Raw genomic sequence first — 20485 nt, forward strand, 5'->3', positions numbered from 1 at the left:
TCTTCTAATGATAACAAAACAAAAACACAAGAAAAACTAAACAAACAAAAAAACTCTTTCAATGTTCACTCAGGCATCTGACTGTTGTTCTAAGACATACTATAGTGAAATAGTTAAATACAGTAATTGTTTCACAAGACTCACAACACTGCAAAATGCTTCCTCAAAGCATTCTTCATTACATCTTAAAAGAGTACATTTGTCCCCCAAATTGGCTCCACATCGGGTACAGAGGATTTTTTTTTAAATAAATGTATTTATTAGTTTTTTGTTTGCAAATTACAGCAAATCAAACAGCAAGTCACTATTACATGCAACAAAGCAAACTTTTCTCCCTGTTCTCCCTCCCATCCCCTCTTCCACTCACTAAATAAGTATAGAAAAAACTTGTTGAAACAATAAAAATAAAATAGAAATAGAGCAATTTTTTTTTTTAAATAAATAAAATAAAATAATGCTGAATAACAATAGAATCCTAGATATGGTATACAGTATATACATGCCCGCATGGACACAGATACACATACATATACACACATATATATGCACACACTCACTTTAATTAAATAAACAAATACTGAAAACAGTTATAACACTGATGCATTTCAAGGGTGTTTCTCAGGACATTATATCACACCACATGACATTCTACTCCCTTTGAGCCTCCTCTTGCTGAAGCAAGTTACCAACATTAGCATCATGTCTTAAAAAAACGTATAAAAGGTATCCAGATGTCATCAAAAACATGTTGCTTCAGTCTAATAATGTATGTTATCTTTTCCATTGTCATGTTTGATGCCATCTCTTTAATCCACCTTCCAATTCTTGGTCCATCAACATTTTTCCTATTAAGGGAAATGATACGTTTAGCTTGTAATATACATATGTCTACAAATCTAGATTCTCTACTTTGTTATTGTGGGATAGTTGGATATTGGACAGAAGAAAAAGCTTGGGGTCCAGTGGTAACTTAGCTAATATCTGATCAATCATATTAATATCTTGCCAGAAGGATTTCACTTTCACACATTCCCATATGCTGTGGTACATTGTTCCTTTTGCTTCATTGCACTGAATACATGTATCAGGGTTGTTATCATTAAACTTGTGCAATTTGACTGGGATTATGTATGTACGCATCACTTATACTGAATAAGTTTCAGTTTGCTGTTAATTGTTTGTTTCTGAGCTTTCATACATGCCCCTTTCCAGTCTTGTGGTGATATTTCATCACCTATATCTTCCATCCATAGTCTCAATTTACGTTTTGAAGAATCATCGAACCCGGATGTGAGCAAATCATACAGGAATGAAATTATAGATCAGGGATGATATTATAGAGTACTACATTTTTGTATATATTCAAAGATGCATTTATTGTAAAATGTAAAAAAAAACAAAAAAAAAAAAACTGGATATCAGTAGCATACATATACATTTTACACATATAATCTACATATAATCTTTAGAAAAAGCCAGGATTATTTGCACAGTGCATGTCAATAAAATTAATACCCATATCATCATCGCAATCCTGTTAGAGAATCCCACCACTATTTACACTTGCTTACAACAATTAATGTTGCAGAAGACAAAAAACAAGCTCAAAATGCAAATATTTAGAAAAACCTCACGTTGCAAAAAGATATGTATGGAAAGATCAGCACGATTAGACTTCCTTTTTTAAACCTTCTCTGACCAGTGCGGTCATACATACATTCATCACTTACACAGTTATTTTGTAATCAATTCCTTATCATCTAACTTGTTACCCCTCTTCCTGACTTCCCCACAGGCTTCAGAATCAGCCTCAGACATTTGAGACAGAGCTGGTCCGACACCGGTGTTGTCCTCACCTCCCCCACTGGTATGTCGAGTATGCAAGATTTGGTCACTGGGACGTTTCCAAGATGTTCGGGTGGCAATCCAGAGGATCAGAGCTCCGAAAATCACCAAGAGGAGTCCCAAAACATTTACAAAAATTGCCTCAGGTGGTGAGTCCTTATACTTTGGTTGTTGCCTAGTGTTTAAGTACAAAAAAGAAAGTTATACTCACTGTCATTAGATTAATGTTTTATATGCAGTCTGTAGATTTCTATAAACTGTTCTAAGTCTGCATTTCTTTTTTAAAATACTTACAGACTAAAGATGAGTTTCTCAGTGATGCCCATGAGTGCCACAGCTATAACACTACCAAAGAGTAAAAGACCACTGTAGACATGGAGGGGCATGAATGCTGCTCTCCAGGATGCAGGTGTAATTGGTATCAAGTACATGCCAACTCCTAAGACAAGCTGGTCATTGAAGGAGAGAAAATAACATTCACTTGTCAAATAAAGTACCCATCAAGTACTGTTCATTATGGTTAAATGTTTTAGAAAAGAGAAGTGTATGCTGGAGCACCAGTATATAAACTCTATAAAAGACACAACGTGGGAAAAATAGTGGATTGAACACACTGTAACAATAAAGCAAATGGTGTGCAATGTTAAAACACTGTATGAGACCTGAAATCAGTGGTGGTAAAAGTAAATTTACTAAAGTACTGTACTTAATTTTGAGGTACTTGCACTTTGAGTATTTCCATTTTTTTCTCCTTTCACTTTATATTTCCACTCCTACATTTTAGAGGGAAATATTGTACTTTCTACTCCACTAAATTAATTTGACCTTATTTAGATTAGATTAGATTTTCAGATGAAGATTTGATAAAATGGATAATACAACAAGTTTCTAAAATACAACGCATTGTGAAAGATGAAACCAGTGTTTTCCAACCTTTTTGGCTTTTGACGTGATTTGTGTATCAAAACTTTTTCTACTTTGCTCTCCTATTAATCATCTCATAGCTCTTCAGATTTATCTGGTGACCTTTTGGAGGGGCCAGAGCCCTAGGTTGGGAACCACTGGACTATACTAACTAACTGTATATAAAGAAGTTGAAACTGGCTCCACCCTCCATCAGCTACAACAATAACATGCATGATGCTTCAGTATTAATAATCTAATATTATATATAATAACATATCAGTCAGAGAGACCAAACCACCACTTTTACTGAAAAACTTTAACTACATTGTGATGCTAATACTTCTGGGTTTTTTTTATAAAGTAGGATTTTTCATCCATGACTTATTTGTAATGGAGTATTTTTACACTGCTGTATTGGTTATTTTACTTAAGTAAAGGATCTGAATACTTCTTAAGCCACTACCTTAAATTGACAGTTTATTACCAGTAGCAATATCAGTACATCATTGCAAATTTAGGAGTTAATTTACCTGTAGACCATACAGTATTACAGCTGTCAGGCCCAGCCAGCTGTGCAGGCTGTACATGTTAGGGATCTTGGCAGTATTATGGAAGTCAAAAACCGCCACCATAGATACAACAGCAAAAATAAATGCCAGTAAGTTCAGGCCTGCATGGATCAACTTCATCATTAGTTTGCTGCACTGCCAGGTCCAGGGGAGTCTGTAGACAATGATTGCTGAGAAAGAAAGAAAGAAACACACAGAGCGTGAGAGCGTGAGAGGGAGAGAGAGAGAATAATTCACTGTCATTCAACCATTTATTGACGTAAGGTAACATGACGCACAGTCTTAAAACTTTGAAAACAAACTAATTAAATGTGTTTTTCTTCCTGTTCTTTCAGTTGGATGTTTGAGCTTTACCGTGCAGAATGATGTATGTGCAGATTTTGACAAGAGAAAAACAGCTTTGAGGTTCTCTGTGCTCATCAAAAATCAGCTTTTAATGGGCGGACCTGTTAGCATGATTTGTGACATCACAACTATGTCGGAGCCAATCATGGTCCAGGATGTAACTTACACAAGTATGATATGGAAACTTGAAGCCTCCAGCGCACATACACAGAGAAAAATATTTGAGAAATATCTGCATATTCATAGTTTATGAAATTTTTTAGTGAAGGAAAGGGAGGAGATGTAGTTTTTAAGGATTTTGACTTAAGATAACTGAACCTTTTTGTGTGGATGAACCATATCTGGCATAATTATCATTCAAAGTGGAGTCTTTATACATCTTAGATTCTCTACATTGTCTGGAGAGAATCTCTTGCTTGATAGGCTATGGTAGGTGTGGTGGATGACAAATCTAACCTTTAATACTTGCACTACTATTGTCATTATAAAGAATATACTTTTAAAGTTGCCAAATCATGTAAGATCTACATATTGTGAGTTTAATTACTGAAAGAAAATAGCTTAAGTAACCTATGAGTGAGCATAACAGCTATACCAACTCATAACCACTCACATGTCATCAAGGTTAAGCAATGAAGAAGTATGCAAATACAGCAGAACACACGGCTATTAGTGGCCACAAATCTACAATACCCAAGCTGCAAGTTGGCATTTTTAACAGGCTGTTTCGGTTACTGTGCTTCTTACTCACACTTCCCAGCAGTAACCTCACCTCACACCCTTAGATCCTTGGAAGCCTCGTGTGACTTGGCCTTGAGCAAGAATTTCCTTAAGTTGTTTACATTTCTTCCAAACAACTTCCCAAACACATTCCCACCATATTTCATTAAAAAAGCAGACTCCTCTCACCTATTCCTTGCAGGAAAATAAACCCGGTGACAATCAACACCGGATGCCAGTTAAACTCGGCGGATCCTCCATCCCAGCCTAAACCCCCTCTAAAGTCGAGGACCCATCTGAGCACAAATATTATGGCGACAAACCCGAAGGCCGCGGCGGCAGACAGAGCTACCAGGAACTGCTTGAAATCCTCCATCTGCATCAGAGCCCGCAGCTTGACTGAAGCAGCTGTTTCGCACAACTACATCAACTTCAAGTGGCGGCTGTGGAGGACGGACCACGGTCACATGACCCTGTGCCGTGCAAATGCTTGGAGGAAAAGTCGTTTTGTAACTTTCATTGTGATGAGTTTTTTTAAGGAGCGTATTTTCTCTTGATTTGCTGCGTCATCCTGTGTATCAAAATCGCTACAGCTGAGTGTTGTTTTGCTATCTGTAAAGTCTTTCACAGTTTGAGCTATAGGTGTGCAGGATCAGGTAGCTCAGGTATTTTTTAAAATCTTAGTATTATATTGGTAGTTCAACAGCCAAAAAACATTGCTATTTAAAGGGCCTGTTTCACCAACTTTCACCAAAAGATCATATGCTCTCCTGTGACTTTAAACACTTTTCACTTATTAAAGCAGACACTATGATCTACTTGCACGAAGACACAAGAATCCCTATTTTTCAGGAACCTGCAGGTAATATGAGGTGAAACATGATGCTGTCATCATTTGTAACCTGTATGTAAGCACTGTTGTTGAAGCAGAGGGAAATTACTTAAAAGAAACTGGCTCATCCCAGCTGTGTGGGTGTGCTCTCATCAGATTTGATTGACAGTTGCCTGGCAACATAACACAGAACAACCACACAGCTGTCAGCAAGTTAGGATTTCTTATATCAGTAACTTGTTACATAATTGATCTAAATTTGGTTGAAAATTGCAATTTTATGTAGGACTTCATCCCTTGAGAGTAAGATGCTGATTGATAAAATGTGTTTTCATGACATTTAACGTACTACAGCAAGAGCATACAACTGCAGCTTGGAACAAAAGTATAGTCATGTAACATACTACAGGGATGGATATTACTACTAGGGCTGGGCAATATATTGATATTATGTTGGATATTGTGGAATGAGACTGGATATCGTCCTATGTGTTGAATATTATGATAATGTGATATGCCTAGTGGTGTCTTTCCCAGGTTTTAAAGGCTGAATTGCAGTTAATTGTGATTTTCTGAACTTACCAGACTGTTCTATTAGATGCCTTTACCCATTTAATCATTTTATCCACATTACTCAAGATTACTTATTAAAAAATCTCATTGTGCAAATATTTTGTGAAAGCTCCAATGGTCATCTCTACAATATTGATATCAAGGTATTTGGTCAAAACATTGTAATATTTGAGGTTGTCCACATTGCCCAGCCCTAATAACTAGTACTTATCTTAATATCTGGATGGTCGTAATAGAAAGACAGAAGGAGGCAGACATAAAACATAACTGGGAAAAATGTAACACTTTAATTTTACAGATACAGTATAAAAATCCTATAAGTTCACAGGTGGCAGAAAGAACATGGTCAACAGTTTGCAATACAGTGCAGAGATTTTATATGATTTAAATAAGAGCTTAGTTCTGTAGAAACTTGATTATCAAGTGTAATTTATGCAAAAAAGAAACAACTATACAGAAGTGAAAAACAGCATTATAAGTTTTAACAGAACAGCTATATCAAAAATAAACTTTGAGACAATGATTACAACATTTTAAAAAGTTAAATGCTCTACAACAGCTTTGATTCACTATTGCACCACTATTTTGTGGCAGCCTTCAGTTTGTACACATGGCAGCAGAAGTTGGTGTTCTTTTGTTCAATATGAACAATTGTGTCTTTGTCAAAGAAAAGCTCATGTCGATAAGTCTGAAACAAAAGATGAGAGTAAACATGAATCCATAAACACATGCGCTTCAGTCTTATATCGGTCCTGTCATGTCACGTTACTCACCTCATCCCACGGTTCAACCAGATCAACTGTCCGCAGTAATTGCCCACTTTGGTTGTCATGGAGTTGGATCTGAGCTCGTCCTTCTCCCTCTTCACCGTTAGTTACCACCACTGCCAAAAGGTCCAGCTCATCCTCATATTCCACCATACGGAAAGTCTGCAAAATGACTGTGTGGTTATTTCTGTGAATCTTTGTCACCATTAAGGCCTGTATTTTGAGCATTATCAGCTTCACTTTAATAAGAACTTTCAATAAGCAGCTAAGTAGTGGTTGAAACTTGCAGCACAAATGTTCAAGTATGGTAGGGGTGTCGTTAGTACTCTCACATCGGTGTTGGTAATGTTAAAAGGAACAACAGAGTGCACTTCTGTCAGAATAAGATTGACTGAAGGAAATACATGTTGAAAATAATGTCATATTTCCAAAGGCTGAGCATTCCTTCAGTGATCATATACGATTTGAAAACCAACAGTAATGGCTGACATTCCCAAGAATAAATAACTTTAACTAAGAGGTTAAGCTGCTTTACAAATAACTTTATTTGTAAAGCACCTTTCATACTGGAAATGCAGCTCAAAGTGCTTTACTTGATTTTGAGTAACGCTACTACTATACTACTATTGAATATTATTTTGTATATGACTCATCTCAGGTATGGTATGATGTTGAGCGTAGGATGTAGGTTGAACTTGATAGGCAAGTCTTTAAATCATTGATTATGTTTCTGACCTTTAATAATGAGCTTTATAATGTTTTGTGTCAGGCTTACTAATACAGTGTAGATTCCAAGCACACTACGTACTTTAATTTGCTAGACCTCTTCTGTGTTCTTACACATTAAATACATATATTTTAGAGTAATACAGTACAATTTTCTTTGCAGAGATACTTGAACAATGATTACAGCATAATGGTTTTGGTACCTCTTGATCTGGGTCATCATCCAGTTGCTGAAATCTTCTCTTCACTGCACGGCCTGATGAGGTGACAGTGACTTGTGAGGTAGGCTGCAGCAGACAGAAAAACAGAAATGGGAAATGTGAGACTGTGGAAACCCAGGCACAGTACGGTGGGTTATCCTGGTCAGTCTATTAAGAAAATAAGCATTGTATTTCACTTACATTGTTGTTTCGATGGGTTGTCATGGAGAAATCTTCAGCTACCTTTGATGGCAAACAGCTGTTCAGTTCACCGAGGATTTTTAAGACACTTGGAGAAAAAACACACAAATATTTCTTTAATAAAATAATGCAAAAGGAAAATGTGTATATATATATATATATATATATATATATATATATATATATATATATATATATACACCGAACATGACCATGTGGATTTTAGGGACAAAGGTTAAGGCAAAACCCTTTAGGGATGTCTTAGGTATGTTTGTCTCCTCACCAGGGAAATGTTTACTTCCAAAGCCTTCCTCAGTGTTCATCTTATCATGTAGAAGCTGAATGTAATACTCACTTTATGATGGTCGGTCCAACGTGAATGATTCTTCCTGAGTCGTCAGGGTGGAAGAAAATCTCATCACTCTCTAGAGAGCAGCAGTTCATATTCTGTATTCCATTTGATGCCTAATTTAGTAAAAAAAACAAAAACAACTGTATTTATTGTATGGAAAACTGTAAACAGTACCATGAGCACACAACTCTTTCTACAGGCAACTAGTGTCAGCTTCATCTTCAAGGTGTGTGATATGGTGTTTAATACATGGACACATTTTATGTGGAGTACCAGTTTAATAAGATTAATTATATCATAGATTAAGTTTTTTTTTTTAAATCTTTTTTTAAATGTTTTAAATGTCACAGGTACACCACACTGATGAAAGCAAACAGAACTCTAGTTTCTTGTGTTTTTGGAACTGCAGCTGCTTACACTCTTAGTTACTGATGATTTATCTCACATCAGAAATAAATGTAAGCAGTGTTGTAAAAATAAATAAATAAATAAAATAATAATAATAATAATAATAATATGGAATAATCTCTAAAAAAATACACAGACCTTGTGTTGTAGGGGGACTATTTTGTGTTGCTTTAAATGGGGTTAACGGGTTTGGTTCTGTCCTGCTCTGTCCAGCAGCTGAAGACAAAGGCTGTCAAAAACATCTGTGGTCCTTCTTACCAAGACACTTTCAAAAGGCTCTTTCAGACCAACTTGCTAGCAGTTAAGCCTACCATACAGCAGATTGTGCTAATGTATCTCAAGACAGTCTATGTTTTATACTCAAATTCCCACTGTTATTTTAATCAAATTTCATAATTTATGGTTAAAAAAAAATCTTAAAATATACCATAGTGCTGTCCTTAAGTGAACAGATGTGGTGAGTCCCTTTGTGACATTTTTGTGGTGGTGTGTGGATGTAGTGCCATGGGTAGCCCCCAATCTGGACTCCATTATTAGAGCAGGACACCTCGAAGAGCACTGGAGGGCAATCTGCATCATAAGATTAAAAAAAAACCCATCATGTTTACTTCGCAGGGGAAAACATTCCTGCTCGCCATGACCTAGGTCTAATTAAAGTCTTTCACAAAAACATACTGCCATTCAGGACTTCAAAAAGTGACGTACCTGTGATCTCGATATTTACTGGGATACCAAATGGAACATCTCCCACTGTTTTGCCTCCACAACTCTGCTTACCAAGTGTTATCTTCTCTGCCATGTACTGAAAACAAAGAAAAAATGCTCATGAGATAAACAGATATTAGCAACCAAAAGTATCATAAAACACTGGATGAGTAAATATTCACAAATGTACTATGTATTAACAAAATAGTCAGCTTGCTCTATATTGTGTAGGATACAAAAAATGCCCACCCTTTGCAGAATGTGCTCAAAGCTGAAGAGCTTCACTGACTTGGTGCTGTAGGACACAGCAAGGACCCCTTGAGACAGAACAACATCAGTAACGCTATTTCCAAACACCTGAAAGATTAAGAGGAAAATCTTCATAGTAACATATCACTCCCACATGAAAAATTTAAAAAATGTTACAAACTACAACAAATCTGTACCTTTTTGTTGATCTCCATAATGCCCACAATTTGCAAGGGGAAAACATGAAAGATGGCAAGGTGCATCACTGTATTCTGAGTGACACCCGCCTGGGAAAAAAAAAAAAAGATGTAAGATTCTGTCTTCTCTTCACCACATTAAAGATCCCTTGCCTAAGACTAGTCATAAAACGGTTACTGAATTACTCCATCAGTACACAAACATTCACACTAAATCTAACAAAAAAATTGGATAACAATTTTGATAATGATTACATTTTACACTTATACACTGCCTTGCAATACTTCAATAAAGGCACAAAACCCATTAAAATAGATTCAGCTCACCTGCCGGGCTAATGGTGTTTCTTTGTTTTGAACAGATTTAACGTAAAAAATTTCTTGGGAAACATCCCAGCCAAGATACCTACGAAGAATTGTAACACACAGTAAGGTTAAAAGGTATGTAGAATAACTACAACTGAAAATAAATGTATTAATTTCCACTCAAAGAACTTGGAGCTTTAAAAGAAATACCTGAATTTATGTTTTGAAGAGAGGAAAACTCTCTCCAGCTCTTCTCCTGTTTTGGCTGACAGGCGATAAAGCCAGTTATTGGCTGTCAAAACCAACAGGCTGGGTTTATGATCAGAAGGAGAGGCTAATGTTTTGTCCTGTCAATAATTAAAGATTAAACAGATTAATCAATAATCTGAAACTCATTTGTCAAAAAATCAGTTCATTTCATGTTTAGTTCAAAAACATGTATTCATTTAAAACAAAAAAAAGGTGTTTGTTTAGTTTCACTTACGAGTGGGCTCTGACACAGCAAGGCATCTTCAAATTTCTCCACTTTAGATCGTTTAGGCAGTTTGTATAGAAGTTGAGGCTCTGAATGAAAACTGAAACATGAACATAGTGTTTATCAGAGTGTAAAACTTTTATTGTCACCCGTGCTAATAAACATAGTATTATAGAAATCAGCAGCATACAAAATAAACAATTGAGTATAATAAATCCAATCTCACTGCTAATTTTAATTTGGCATTCATTTTTAAAGTTTTATTTTAATATGTAAAGCAGATGCATCTCAAAAAGGTTCTACAACAACTCTGATTTTGATATGGAGACTAAAATATGACATGTACACCAATTTGAAAGATGTTGCTGTTTATCTTTAGCTCTAATCAGAGACACTCATAGCATAGGCCATGTAGTCAGTTGGGCACCAAATGAGTGTGACATCTTTGTGTGTGTGTGTGTGTTTTGTTTTTTTTTAGTTGACAGGTGTGTTTGTATGCAGCTCTTGGAAATATGCACTTTTTCTCCATGAAGTTTTTCCTCCCGTGGGTTTTCATCTGGTTTGTTTTCACCTCACAGTCAACAAACACCCCTGAGTGTGCCTTGATCCTTCTTGCTTCTTTGTCTGGAGGACTTTGTCTGGCTTCAATGTACTATTGTGTACTGTATGTACTAAAGACTGAAAATTACTGCTGTGTTGCATTACTAAAGATCAATATTCAGACTCACCAGCTGTAACAGCTCTGGTAATTTTCAAAGTAGATTTTACCATCCTCATACATTATTGTGGACTTTGAGGTCTTGCTCCACACTTTAATATAATTCCTTTTGTCCTGCAATAAAAAAAGAAGTTCATAGTTAAACTTGTTATCTTAAGTAAATATTTCATGCTGTAGGCCTATAATGTTTCCATTACCTGGAGGATGATGTCTCTAAGGACCTTCATATTGTGCCTGATGAGAGACCCAGCATTGATACCTCTGCTCCTCCAGCTCAACACCTCAGCGGCGTTAAAGCTCCTTTTTTTCCGGTACGGCGCCATCAATAGGCGACACTTATCTCTACAAGAAGACTGGTAGCATGTCAAGAAGAGCCACCAACTCCTTGAGGTGAACACAACACAGCACCACAGATACTAGCCTACAGGTAAGATTTGCTTTTCCAGTCCGATAATTTTACAACCTTTCACTGCGCTGCATGTTCAGCTCCAGCTAAAAGTTCCCAGTTATCCAAAGTGTTGCTGAGCAGGTGAGCCTTGATATTTTGTCCGCCAAATTCAAAAGTCGTACCGAGTCCACTTTGGAGGGGTCTTTTTGATATGAGGAGTGGTCCAGAGATGGGGGGAATAAGTGTAGTCAGCAGTTTAAAGATCTGTTTTTCAATTATGTCGCATTTGAACAGTGTGGCTACTACCTTTAGCTGTCCTCTCCTGCGCCATTTTTGTAGTTTTCTATGGTCTTCTTCGCGTCCCTTTTTCTTCTTCTTCGTTGGTGGTTAGCAAACAGTAAGATGGTGCGAGAGCGCCACCAGCTGGCGGGGTAACGTCCAGTTGAAGTAGAGAGGTCAGCTCAAGAGACAAACGAGATACAAACCAACAACCAAGTAGTAACAGAAAACCAGACTGGAGTTGGTTTTTGTTTTTGACTTTGGTTAATTTTGTTAGATTTGCTGAGAAAAGTCAGAGATGTTGACAACAGTTGTGTGGCCAAGATAGTCACTCACTCACATACACACACACACACACACACACGCACACACACAAAGGTCCGTCACTACAAGTGCAGTGGATGGTTCCTCTGTGAAGGTACATGTGACTGCTGCTTCATAAGTAGCCTCAGCATCTTCATCTCTTGCGGTCAGGGTGGCAACTGAGTCCACTGCTGCTGGGTCTTGATGACTCATAATAGCAGTTGAGGTCTCACTAGAAAAAACATGACAACAAAGGAATGAGTGAATGGATCCTTCAGTTAGTATCTAACATCACATTACATCTAGAAACTGTATGGACTCAACCACGTGATCACTCACTGAGAGCTGGTGTTATCGTCAGCACCCCCTTGGTTCATGTTTACGAAGAGGTGACTCAGAGCTTCTCGTGGGAATATTCTCTTTTGAGTATTAACACACATCATCTGCTTCAGCAGGTGAACAAATGTTGTCCTTTCCTTGATCTCTTCCATCTCTGGGTACAGCTGCATTTGGAAGTCAGTGGTTGTTCAGATTATTCAGATTCCTTACCCCCAGAGTATTGCTGTTAATTCAGTGTATATTTGTACTTGTACAGTAAAGTGAGGACCATTTACCATCAGGAGTTCATCCAGGCTGCTGAACCTGGAGTTCCCTCTGTGGTTTCGTGGTGGGATGCTAGTCACATCTTTGTGCTCCTCAGCTGTCTACTTCAACAGAGAATATACAGCATGTGAAGTACTTTTTTTCCCCTACCAAATCAGGGGAACAACGTTCATGCTGTTTTATGCGCAGCAGGACAAGTTTTCATACCTTAAGCCTCCATACTGGCTTTGTGGAGTCTTGCCTCTGACTGAAACAGAGAAGCGTGTGGATGCCATCATCCAGGATCTGGTCCTCTGGCTAATCCAGTGTCTCCACCATAGTTTTCATCTGGAGAAAGAATATATAAAATCACATCAGCCAACAAGATACAGCATATTTCTGTTTGTGTTCGGACACAGAGCTGCACAAATATGGTGCTTTAGATTACATACCAAGTAATAGTGGCAGCCCTGAAGGAATGGCAAGCTGGCAAGGTACATGGTGACCAGAACTACACCCACAGACCACATATCTGAAGCCTCTGTGATGGGAAGCCCCAGAATCACTGCAGGAGACCTGAGGGAGGAAGAGGAGAAGCACATTTCAGATTTTACAAACAATTCCTGCAAAGTTTTACATGTTGTGGTTTTCCAACACATTGAGAAAATCATACAATAATGCAAAATATGCAAAGTCACATAAGTGTGGTAGTTCAGTCACATTAAATATATCAATTAAAGTCAAATTCATCATGGATCTGTAAATCTGTAACTCACCTGTATGCAAAATGCTGCGTGGTGATGCCAGACTTCACATCAGCTGTTTTGATGGCTGAACTGCAGTCAATGAGTTTCACTCTGAATGGCGTTACTTTGTGGTTAACCACCATGATACTGTATGCTGTGGTGTGTTCATATGAATCACACCAACAGAGTGCAGAGACCATCTGCAGGGACAGAAGAAGAAATAAAGATGCCACAGTTGAAAATCGGCAAGGTTCTGAATGTTGTTTTCCATATGCTGGTGTGCTATCATTGATGCATTTCCATCACTGCTCTTTGATAGAATGATCAGAGCCTCATAGCTTACAGCTAATGTTACATATTACTGTAAATGAAATGTGCTGCTCAAAGATGCAGATGATCCACCTCTCTGTCAGTCTCCCGGGAATCATCTCTCCTCTTCCTGAGAATTTTGACAGCCACAGTGTCTTTAGTGCCTTTTTGTCTTGGCAGTGAGCGACTCAGCTGAAGACACAGTCAAATATGAAGTGCTGAAGCAGGTACTCACTCTATCTGCTGGTCAGCATGTTGGTAGGTTCTAGCACTGATTTAACGTGTACTTCAAATCATGGAGAGAAAAGTTAAGTTAGAATGTCACAAACATACAACTGTACTATCTGCAGAAGATGATTTGCAGACCATTTAAGTGACGAGCCTTCCCAAAGAATAACTGATTAGTCAAGAGTATCAAACTGAGTACAAACAATATTATATGTATTTTATAAATGCTAAAAAACATATTTGAGAGAGAGAAAGTAAGTTTGGAAGTGTATTTGAAATTAATTTCTTTCCTTATGCACTTTTACAGAATAAATGCATAAACTTCGGAGCCTCTCTGTAGCCCGACTGGCTGAAGTTTTCAACAGATTGTCGAAAAGACTAAAGAGCACCGGAGGAAGACCAGCAGCTCCACTGGGTTCAAGGATTCTGACCAATCATGACGACATCTTTAAGCACAACATGTGGTTAGTGTTGTAGTCGACTCATAGTATCTCAACACACTTTACACTTCTGAAATTTAGGCTGACAGTGAATACCCTTTTGGTTAACTTAAAAACTCACCTGAGAAATATACCTATGTTTTAGTTTAGCATTTTCTTTTATTCTTTTATTTAATACATTAAACTTTTTTGTATCGTATTAAATTACTGGGTGTGGGAGCAAATGAGATCATTCAACACTTTTGTGAGTCATAGTTGACCCGATGCATCAACAGTTGCTTTTGTAATAATTAATGTTTTAGGGATCATGTCCAGTGGACAGAGGAGGACAAGGAAAATGCATGGCAGAAAGCACAAGAAAATTCCAGTGTACAAATTCCTTTAAAGGAACAAGGTAAGAATGTGTTCCCTCAAAACTATTTTTACAAGATAGATTTGATTGGAGTTACAGGGCAAATATAGCTTTTCATGAAAATACTCTTATATCTCTGCCACACAGGTAAATTTGACACAGAAGCTTGCCAATATTGGGACACGTTTTATGAGACGCACCAGGATAAATTCTTCAAAGATCGCAAGTGGCTGTTTTTAGAGTTCCCAGAACTGCTTCCTTCAGATGCACAAAGCAGAGCCACAAACAGGTGTCAAGATGATGAGCGGGCAGAATATCCACTGAGTGGGTCCGACAGGGATGCCAGACAGCAACACAGCTGCCACACACACCGTCACAGGAAAACAGACGCTACCGATTGTCAAGAGTCCTGTCAGATGTCTTTCCCAGGACAGCATGCATCTTTCAGGATCTTGGAGGTTTTCTAAACTTAAAATTATTGATTTTACGGCTCTGACTGTTATCTTATGGAGCCCCTAAGAGGACATTAGCTGGAGATGTGCAGTTAGATGACCCCCCCCCCCCCCCCCCCCCCCCCCCATGTCCGCTTAGGGGCTCCGTAATGTGTGTATCACAGTTATGATGTAGTTATGATGTAGTAAAAGTAGTAGGCTGTAAGTAAGTTACAATGTAACTACACATACAAATGTGCTTGTTGCTCCATGTGTCATTATTTCTCTTCACAGGTTGGATGTGGGGTTGGTAACAGTGTATTTCCCATTGTTGACTCCATCAAGTGAGTATAAATCTTGAGAAATTAATGTATCTTGTATTTTAGCTATATAGACCCAGTATTAACCAAGAGAACAAAACATGTTATTTATTTAGTTAAACATGCATATTGTGCACACATCATCTAACTGCACATCTCCAGCTAATTGTTGGCGTTGTAATGACAGGAGCATGAGTATTATAACCATGCAAATATTCCTTGTAATATTAAAATATACACCAACAGAACAATACTACAAGACTACTTTTATATAGCTATGTCAGTTGTTGTTACTTATGACTCAATACATTTTTTCATCAGTATGGAAAACCTCAGAAACATGAAAAAAAGATATGTTGTTACATTGGTGGTTAAAAACTTAAATTGTTGGAGAAACTTTAATCCATTTCTGTTCTTTCCATTTTACCTGTATCTGAATTTGAAATACAAGCTGCAACAAATTACATTTTTATAAAATATAACTTCTTTTACAATCGTCATATAGATTGAATTATCTCTCTAACAATGGGAATTAGTTTGTAAATGTCATGTCTGTAATGTCTGATGCTGGTCAGAGCGCTAGTTGGTAATAGTTGATTTGGAGCTCCTTTGAGTGATAGATTGGTAGATTTTTCTATAAAGTTAATTAATTACTATACTATTGGAACAGCTGTCAATATCAGTTTCTGGATAACAAAGGAAAGACAGAGGTAGGGGAAGAGAAGAGGACACATTTTGTTGGTATTGGAGAACACTCCACATTGTCACCATCAGATATAATTAATCTGATGTTGGTGGGGACAGGTGAAGACATGTTCTCCCTGCATTCAAATTATTGATGAAACTGACAAAATGGCACTTTTACATTTTCACTTCCTGTATCTCCAAATGTTAGTGCCATCCTGTCTCAAAGAAAACCTAGGTTTGTAGATTTATAAGGGAAAGAAAAGAAAAGAATGAAAAAAGTTACATTTGAGTTCAATGGAAGGGAAAATATGCACAGTTGATATTCCACTTTGTCTCCTTAGTATATAATAGAAAGGTGAGGCTCATGCTCAAAACAATTTGCTGCACAGGTTATTGCTCCGTGTAGAGTTTCAGTGCCATAGAGCTGTTTGTTTTTACCTGTATATGTGATGATGTTGATGATGTTGATGATGATGATGATTGATAAAGGTTGATGAGTTGGCTGCTCTCTTTCACAGAGAAACTGGTGCATTTTTATACTGTTGTGACTTCTCCCCGCGTGCTATTCAGCTGGTAAAGGTAAGTATTTCTAGTACTGTTTGGTATGAGTTTGAACTGTATATAGTTTATCAGGGTTATTTTTTTTTAATTTATCTCAGGCTTGACAAATAGCTCATCTTATTGAATGATCACTCATCTTCACCTTTCTGAATACGTTTGCAGTTGTATCCTGAATAATGAGATCTATTTCTTTAAACCTTCTGTTGATGAAAACACAAAGCTGACAGAAATCTAATGAGTCATATACCATTAGGGTGAAAGCATAATGTGAAAATATCAAAACAAAAGAGAAGATTGCTTTGGATGTGTCTTATTATAACTAAAGGATTCAAGTCGAAACTGTTCACAGGCACAAGAAGTCAAAACATGCATAGAAACTACATTACATGGAAGACCAGATAAGGACTCTTTCGTCTCAGCACAATAAATAAATAAATTTTTAATTATGCACAGGCAGATTGTGCCATTTAACACAGCCTTCTTATTGATAGAGTCCAATATTGTTTTACATGTAATCTTGACCCAAGATTAACAACTTGGACACTATACAGTATGTATTTACTTTATCAATCTGCAGAGAGGAGGGAGAGAAGAAATTAGAATATCTTCCATACATTTGTCTTGTACAACTTGGGATTACATTATACCAGATAACTTTTAGATATGATCTTCTGCTATAAAATAATGATTGGATTATTAGCAGTGATAATAATATTCTACATTTACATTTTAATCTGACTTAACGTAAGTGCAGAATTAATTCACAAACCACCACTTACAGGAGAGCAAAGGTCAAAGTCACAGTTCCTATGCAATAGTTGACACACACATCCTACATTATATGGAGAAGTGATGGAAAGGCGGAAAAGATAAAGGCCTGTGAAATTTAGATATAATATTCAGTTGTAAAGAAGACACAATAAAACATTTTGGACATCACCTACTTTCCTTTCCTCACAGGATCATCCAGACTACGATGGCTCTGTATGCCATGCCTTTGTCCATGACATTTGCAAAGAGATGGCCTCCTTTCCCTTTCCTCCTCAGAGCCTGGATGTTATTATGGCTGTCTTTGTACTGTCCTCCATTCATCCGGAGCGGTAGGTGAAGGTTACAGGACAAAGATAGGAGAGCCTGATGTCATTTATCATCTGCCAGATGCCCCCCCCCTCCCCTAAACCAGTTTAACCTTCCCAACTCAACTGCACTTTCCCCAGGCTTTGTTTGAATGTCATTACAAACCCAAATCTCAATTTAAACTCAGACTCTGTTTTACCATTAAATGCAATATGCTACAATTTTTGTTCTACATTAAACAAGAATTTAAGAAGACCTATGGAAGCCTATATGGCACTATATTAAAATGATAATGTAAACTTGAAAGTGAAAACATAGCGCCACAATAGAATTATAATTTTCCACACATGTATATGGGTTAAGATAAAATGAAAATGAAAATGCAGTAATCCTATTTGCATTTTTATTTTCACATACTTGTATGGGTGTGCAGTGTAAACAATTTGTACTGTAATGTGATTTTCCAATTGTGCGAGCAATACTTAAGTCACAATTACAATTAAAATGCATTTTTAAACAAACAACAATTTGAAAATGAAAATGGCATTTGACATTTAATTTTCAAAGACTAACTGCTGGACAGTTGACAGTATTTAAATACAAAAAGTGAAACAGCGACCCCAGTCTGTTACATTTACACTTACATGTTGTTAATGTTGTTGTGTTTTTGTTGTTGTCGTTTGCCCTTTAGAGCCACCGTACTTTTGGTGTCAAAATGAAAACACCATCTGTCAGTAATCTCATTAAGATGGGTCCTCAGTTTGCATGTCACTTCCTCGTTCAGTGACTTGGTTCATTAAAGGGATAGTTTGCTTTTCTTGAAGTGGGGCTGTATGAGGTACTTAACAGCAGTACAACAGCACTTTCTGACCCAAACAGCTGATCAGTGGTGTAATACAGTGTGTGACAGGATTACAGATGCTCAACGGTAGGTGGTTGAAATACATTTTGCTGCTGATCCCGTCTACAGCAGTGCATTGCTTAGCTTCCATGCTGGTATTCATGCCTGCTTCAACAAATAAACCCCATCTACCACAGATCATACATTGATTAATGAAAATGTAAACTGGATTATTGCATTTTTACTCAAATAACTATCATAAGTGGAACATTACAATTCTATTGCGGAATTACATTTTCATTTTCAAGCTTACATTATTATTTTTATACAATCCCCTATAGGCTTTCATAAAGAATAGCATATATATTTAATGTTTAGGCTAAAGTAATACCAAATGCACTTACATGGGCATCTATGTACTATCTATCTACTATCATGTAAGAGGATCATGTTCGTCTTTTAATACTTTGCTTGTTTAGCTTATGTTTTGAGGCCTCAATGAATATATTCCCACACAACCCTCAGTGTATCTTGTCCTGGGTTCTTCAGTAGTTGCAGTCCTGTTATATAAGATTATTTTTCCATTAATTTACATTTTATCCGCAGAATGCAAGGAGTCGTAAACCAGCTATCTACATACCTGAAACATGGAGGGATATTCCTTTTCCGTGATTATGGGAGATATGACTTCTCACAACTCCGGTTTAAAAAGGGTGAGCTTCCAGATATGATTCTATCTGCCTTTACCTAATTCCTTATATATTCTGTGTACCATGTATTGTGTGTGCTCATGTGGTTTTTGACAAACATTTTCATTCTTTAATGTTTTTAATGTAATTGTTTAATCTTTTACAATCAGGACGATGTTTATCAGAGAATTTCTACACACGTGGAGATGGAACCTGTGTTTATTTTTTCACAAAAGGTATTTCTGCATTATGACATCAGCATACCACATTAGAAGATTCTTGCTGTTTTTGACCTCTGCAGTGCCACCTTGTTTCCTGACTTTTGGGCAAACAGACATTGCAGAATTTTACTCTTGATAATTTGTAGATAGCTCTGTAACAGCATTTAGACTTTAATGTTGGCACATAAAATCCACAATATAAAATAATAGAACTGAACAGTGATGTATAAAGAACAGCTTTATTTTTAAGCAAATTTAAATAAATAAACAATTGCGAGTTTTTTGTGTCAAGTGTAGAGGGGACTTGGGCTCACTCAGAGCATTTTTATACATGTATTATTGTATTAATGTTTGTTTTGGGGTTTTTATTTTTACAGAGGAGGTTCATGATTTATTTTCCAACGCTGGACTTGAAGAAATTCAAAATCTGGAGGACAGACGACTACAAGTTAACAGAGGAAAGAGAGTTACAATGCACCGGGTATGGATGCAGAGCAAGTACAGGAAACCTTAACACACCACCACAGGATCATTTGGTTAGCTATTTGTCTTTTTATAAATACATTTTATGCTGTCTGTTTTCTTTAAAAAAAAAAGTTATTTTATGTTCTGCTTCTATCAATTCATTCAATCCTTATAAAAGTTTTGTCTGTGTATCTGTACACCAACAATACCACATGCAATACACTTTTTGTATAAAACATGTTTTCAAACAGAACTCCATTGTCATGTTTTTCTTTTGATATTTCATTGACTTAGAATTGGGACGAAATTGTCTTTTTTTTTTTTTTATCTCGCTACATATTATGGAGGCCCATACTTAGTTATACTAAGTCAAACTTTGAACCTATAAGTCAAAATTATGAGAAAGTAAGTCATCTAATCATTTTCATTTATTAGTTAAAACTTTTACTTACTATTTCAAAACAGTGTCTTA

General features: G+C 36.8%; 3 protein-coding genes across 3 annotated transcripts; 1 reads left to right on the forward strand and 2 right to left on the reverse strand.

Annotated features, from left to right (window-relative positions):
• Positions 1 to 1421: 1421 nt before the first annotated feature.
• LOC128368106 (plasma membrane ascorbate-dependent reductase CYBRD1) lies at positions 1422 to 4767 on the reverse strand. Its single transcript, XM_053328846.1, has 4 exons — positions 4575 to 4767; positions 3282 to 3490; positions 2140 to 2294; positions 1422 to 2020 (listed from the first exon to the last, which is right to left on the reverse strand). The coding sequence occupies exons 1-4, from the start codon at positions 4765 to 4767 to the stop codon at positions 1735 to 1737; spliced, it is 843 nt and encodes a 280-aa protein (XP_053184821.1). The 3' UTR covers positions 1422 to 1734.
• A 1321-nt stretch (positions 4768 to 6088) lies between these two features.
• dcaf17 (ddb1 and cul4 associated factor 17) lies at positions 6089 to 11616 on the reverse strand. Its single transcript, XM_053328463.1, has 14 exons — positions 11292 to 11616; positions 11105 to 11208; positions 10386 to 10476; positions 10112 to 10248; positions 9923 to 10001; positions 9596 to 9685; positions 9399 to 9506; positions 9150 to 9246; positions 8872 to 9014; positions 8040 to 8149; positions 7685 to 7772; positions 7487 to 7570; positions 6564 to 6719; positions 6089 to 6478 (listed from the first exon to the last, which is right to left on the reverse strand). Exons 1-14 carry the CDS (start codon positions 11415 to 11417, stop codon positions 6371 to 6373), a joined length of 1521 nt encoding a protein of 506 aa, XP_053184438.1. The 5' UTR covers positions 11418 to 11616; the 3' UTR covers positions 6089 to 6370.
• mettl8 (methyltransferase 8, methylcytidine) lies at positions 11484 to 20102 on the forward strand. Its single transcript, XM_053328464.1, has 11 exons — positions 11484 to 11521; positions 13882 to 13959; positions 14237 to 14393; positions 14672 to 14763; positions 14869 to 15179; positions 15447 to 15496; positions 16678 to 16738; positions 17681 to 17820; positions 19245 to 19351; positions 19498 to 19563; positions 19926 to 20102. The coding sequence occupies exons 3-11, from the start codon at positions 14242 to 14244 to the stop codon at positions 20060 to 20062; spliced, it is 1116 nt and encodes a 371-aa protein (XP_053184439.1). The 5' UTR covers positions 11484 to 11521; positions 13882 to 13959; positions 14237 to 14241; the 3' UTR covers positions 20063 to 20102.
• The last annotated feature ends 383 nt before the right edge of the window (positions 20103 to 20485 follow it).

Source organism: Scomber japonicus, chromosome 11, assembly GCF_027409825.1.
Source record: "Scomber japonicus isolate fScoJap1 chromosome 11, fScoJap1.pri, whole genome shotgun sequence".
Classification (NCBI taxonomy): Eukaryota; Metazoa; Chordata; class Actinopteri; order Scombriformes; family Scombridae; genus Scomber; species Scomber japonicus.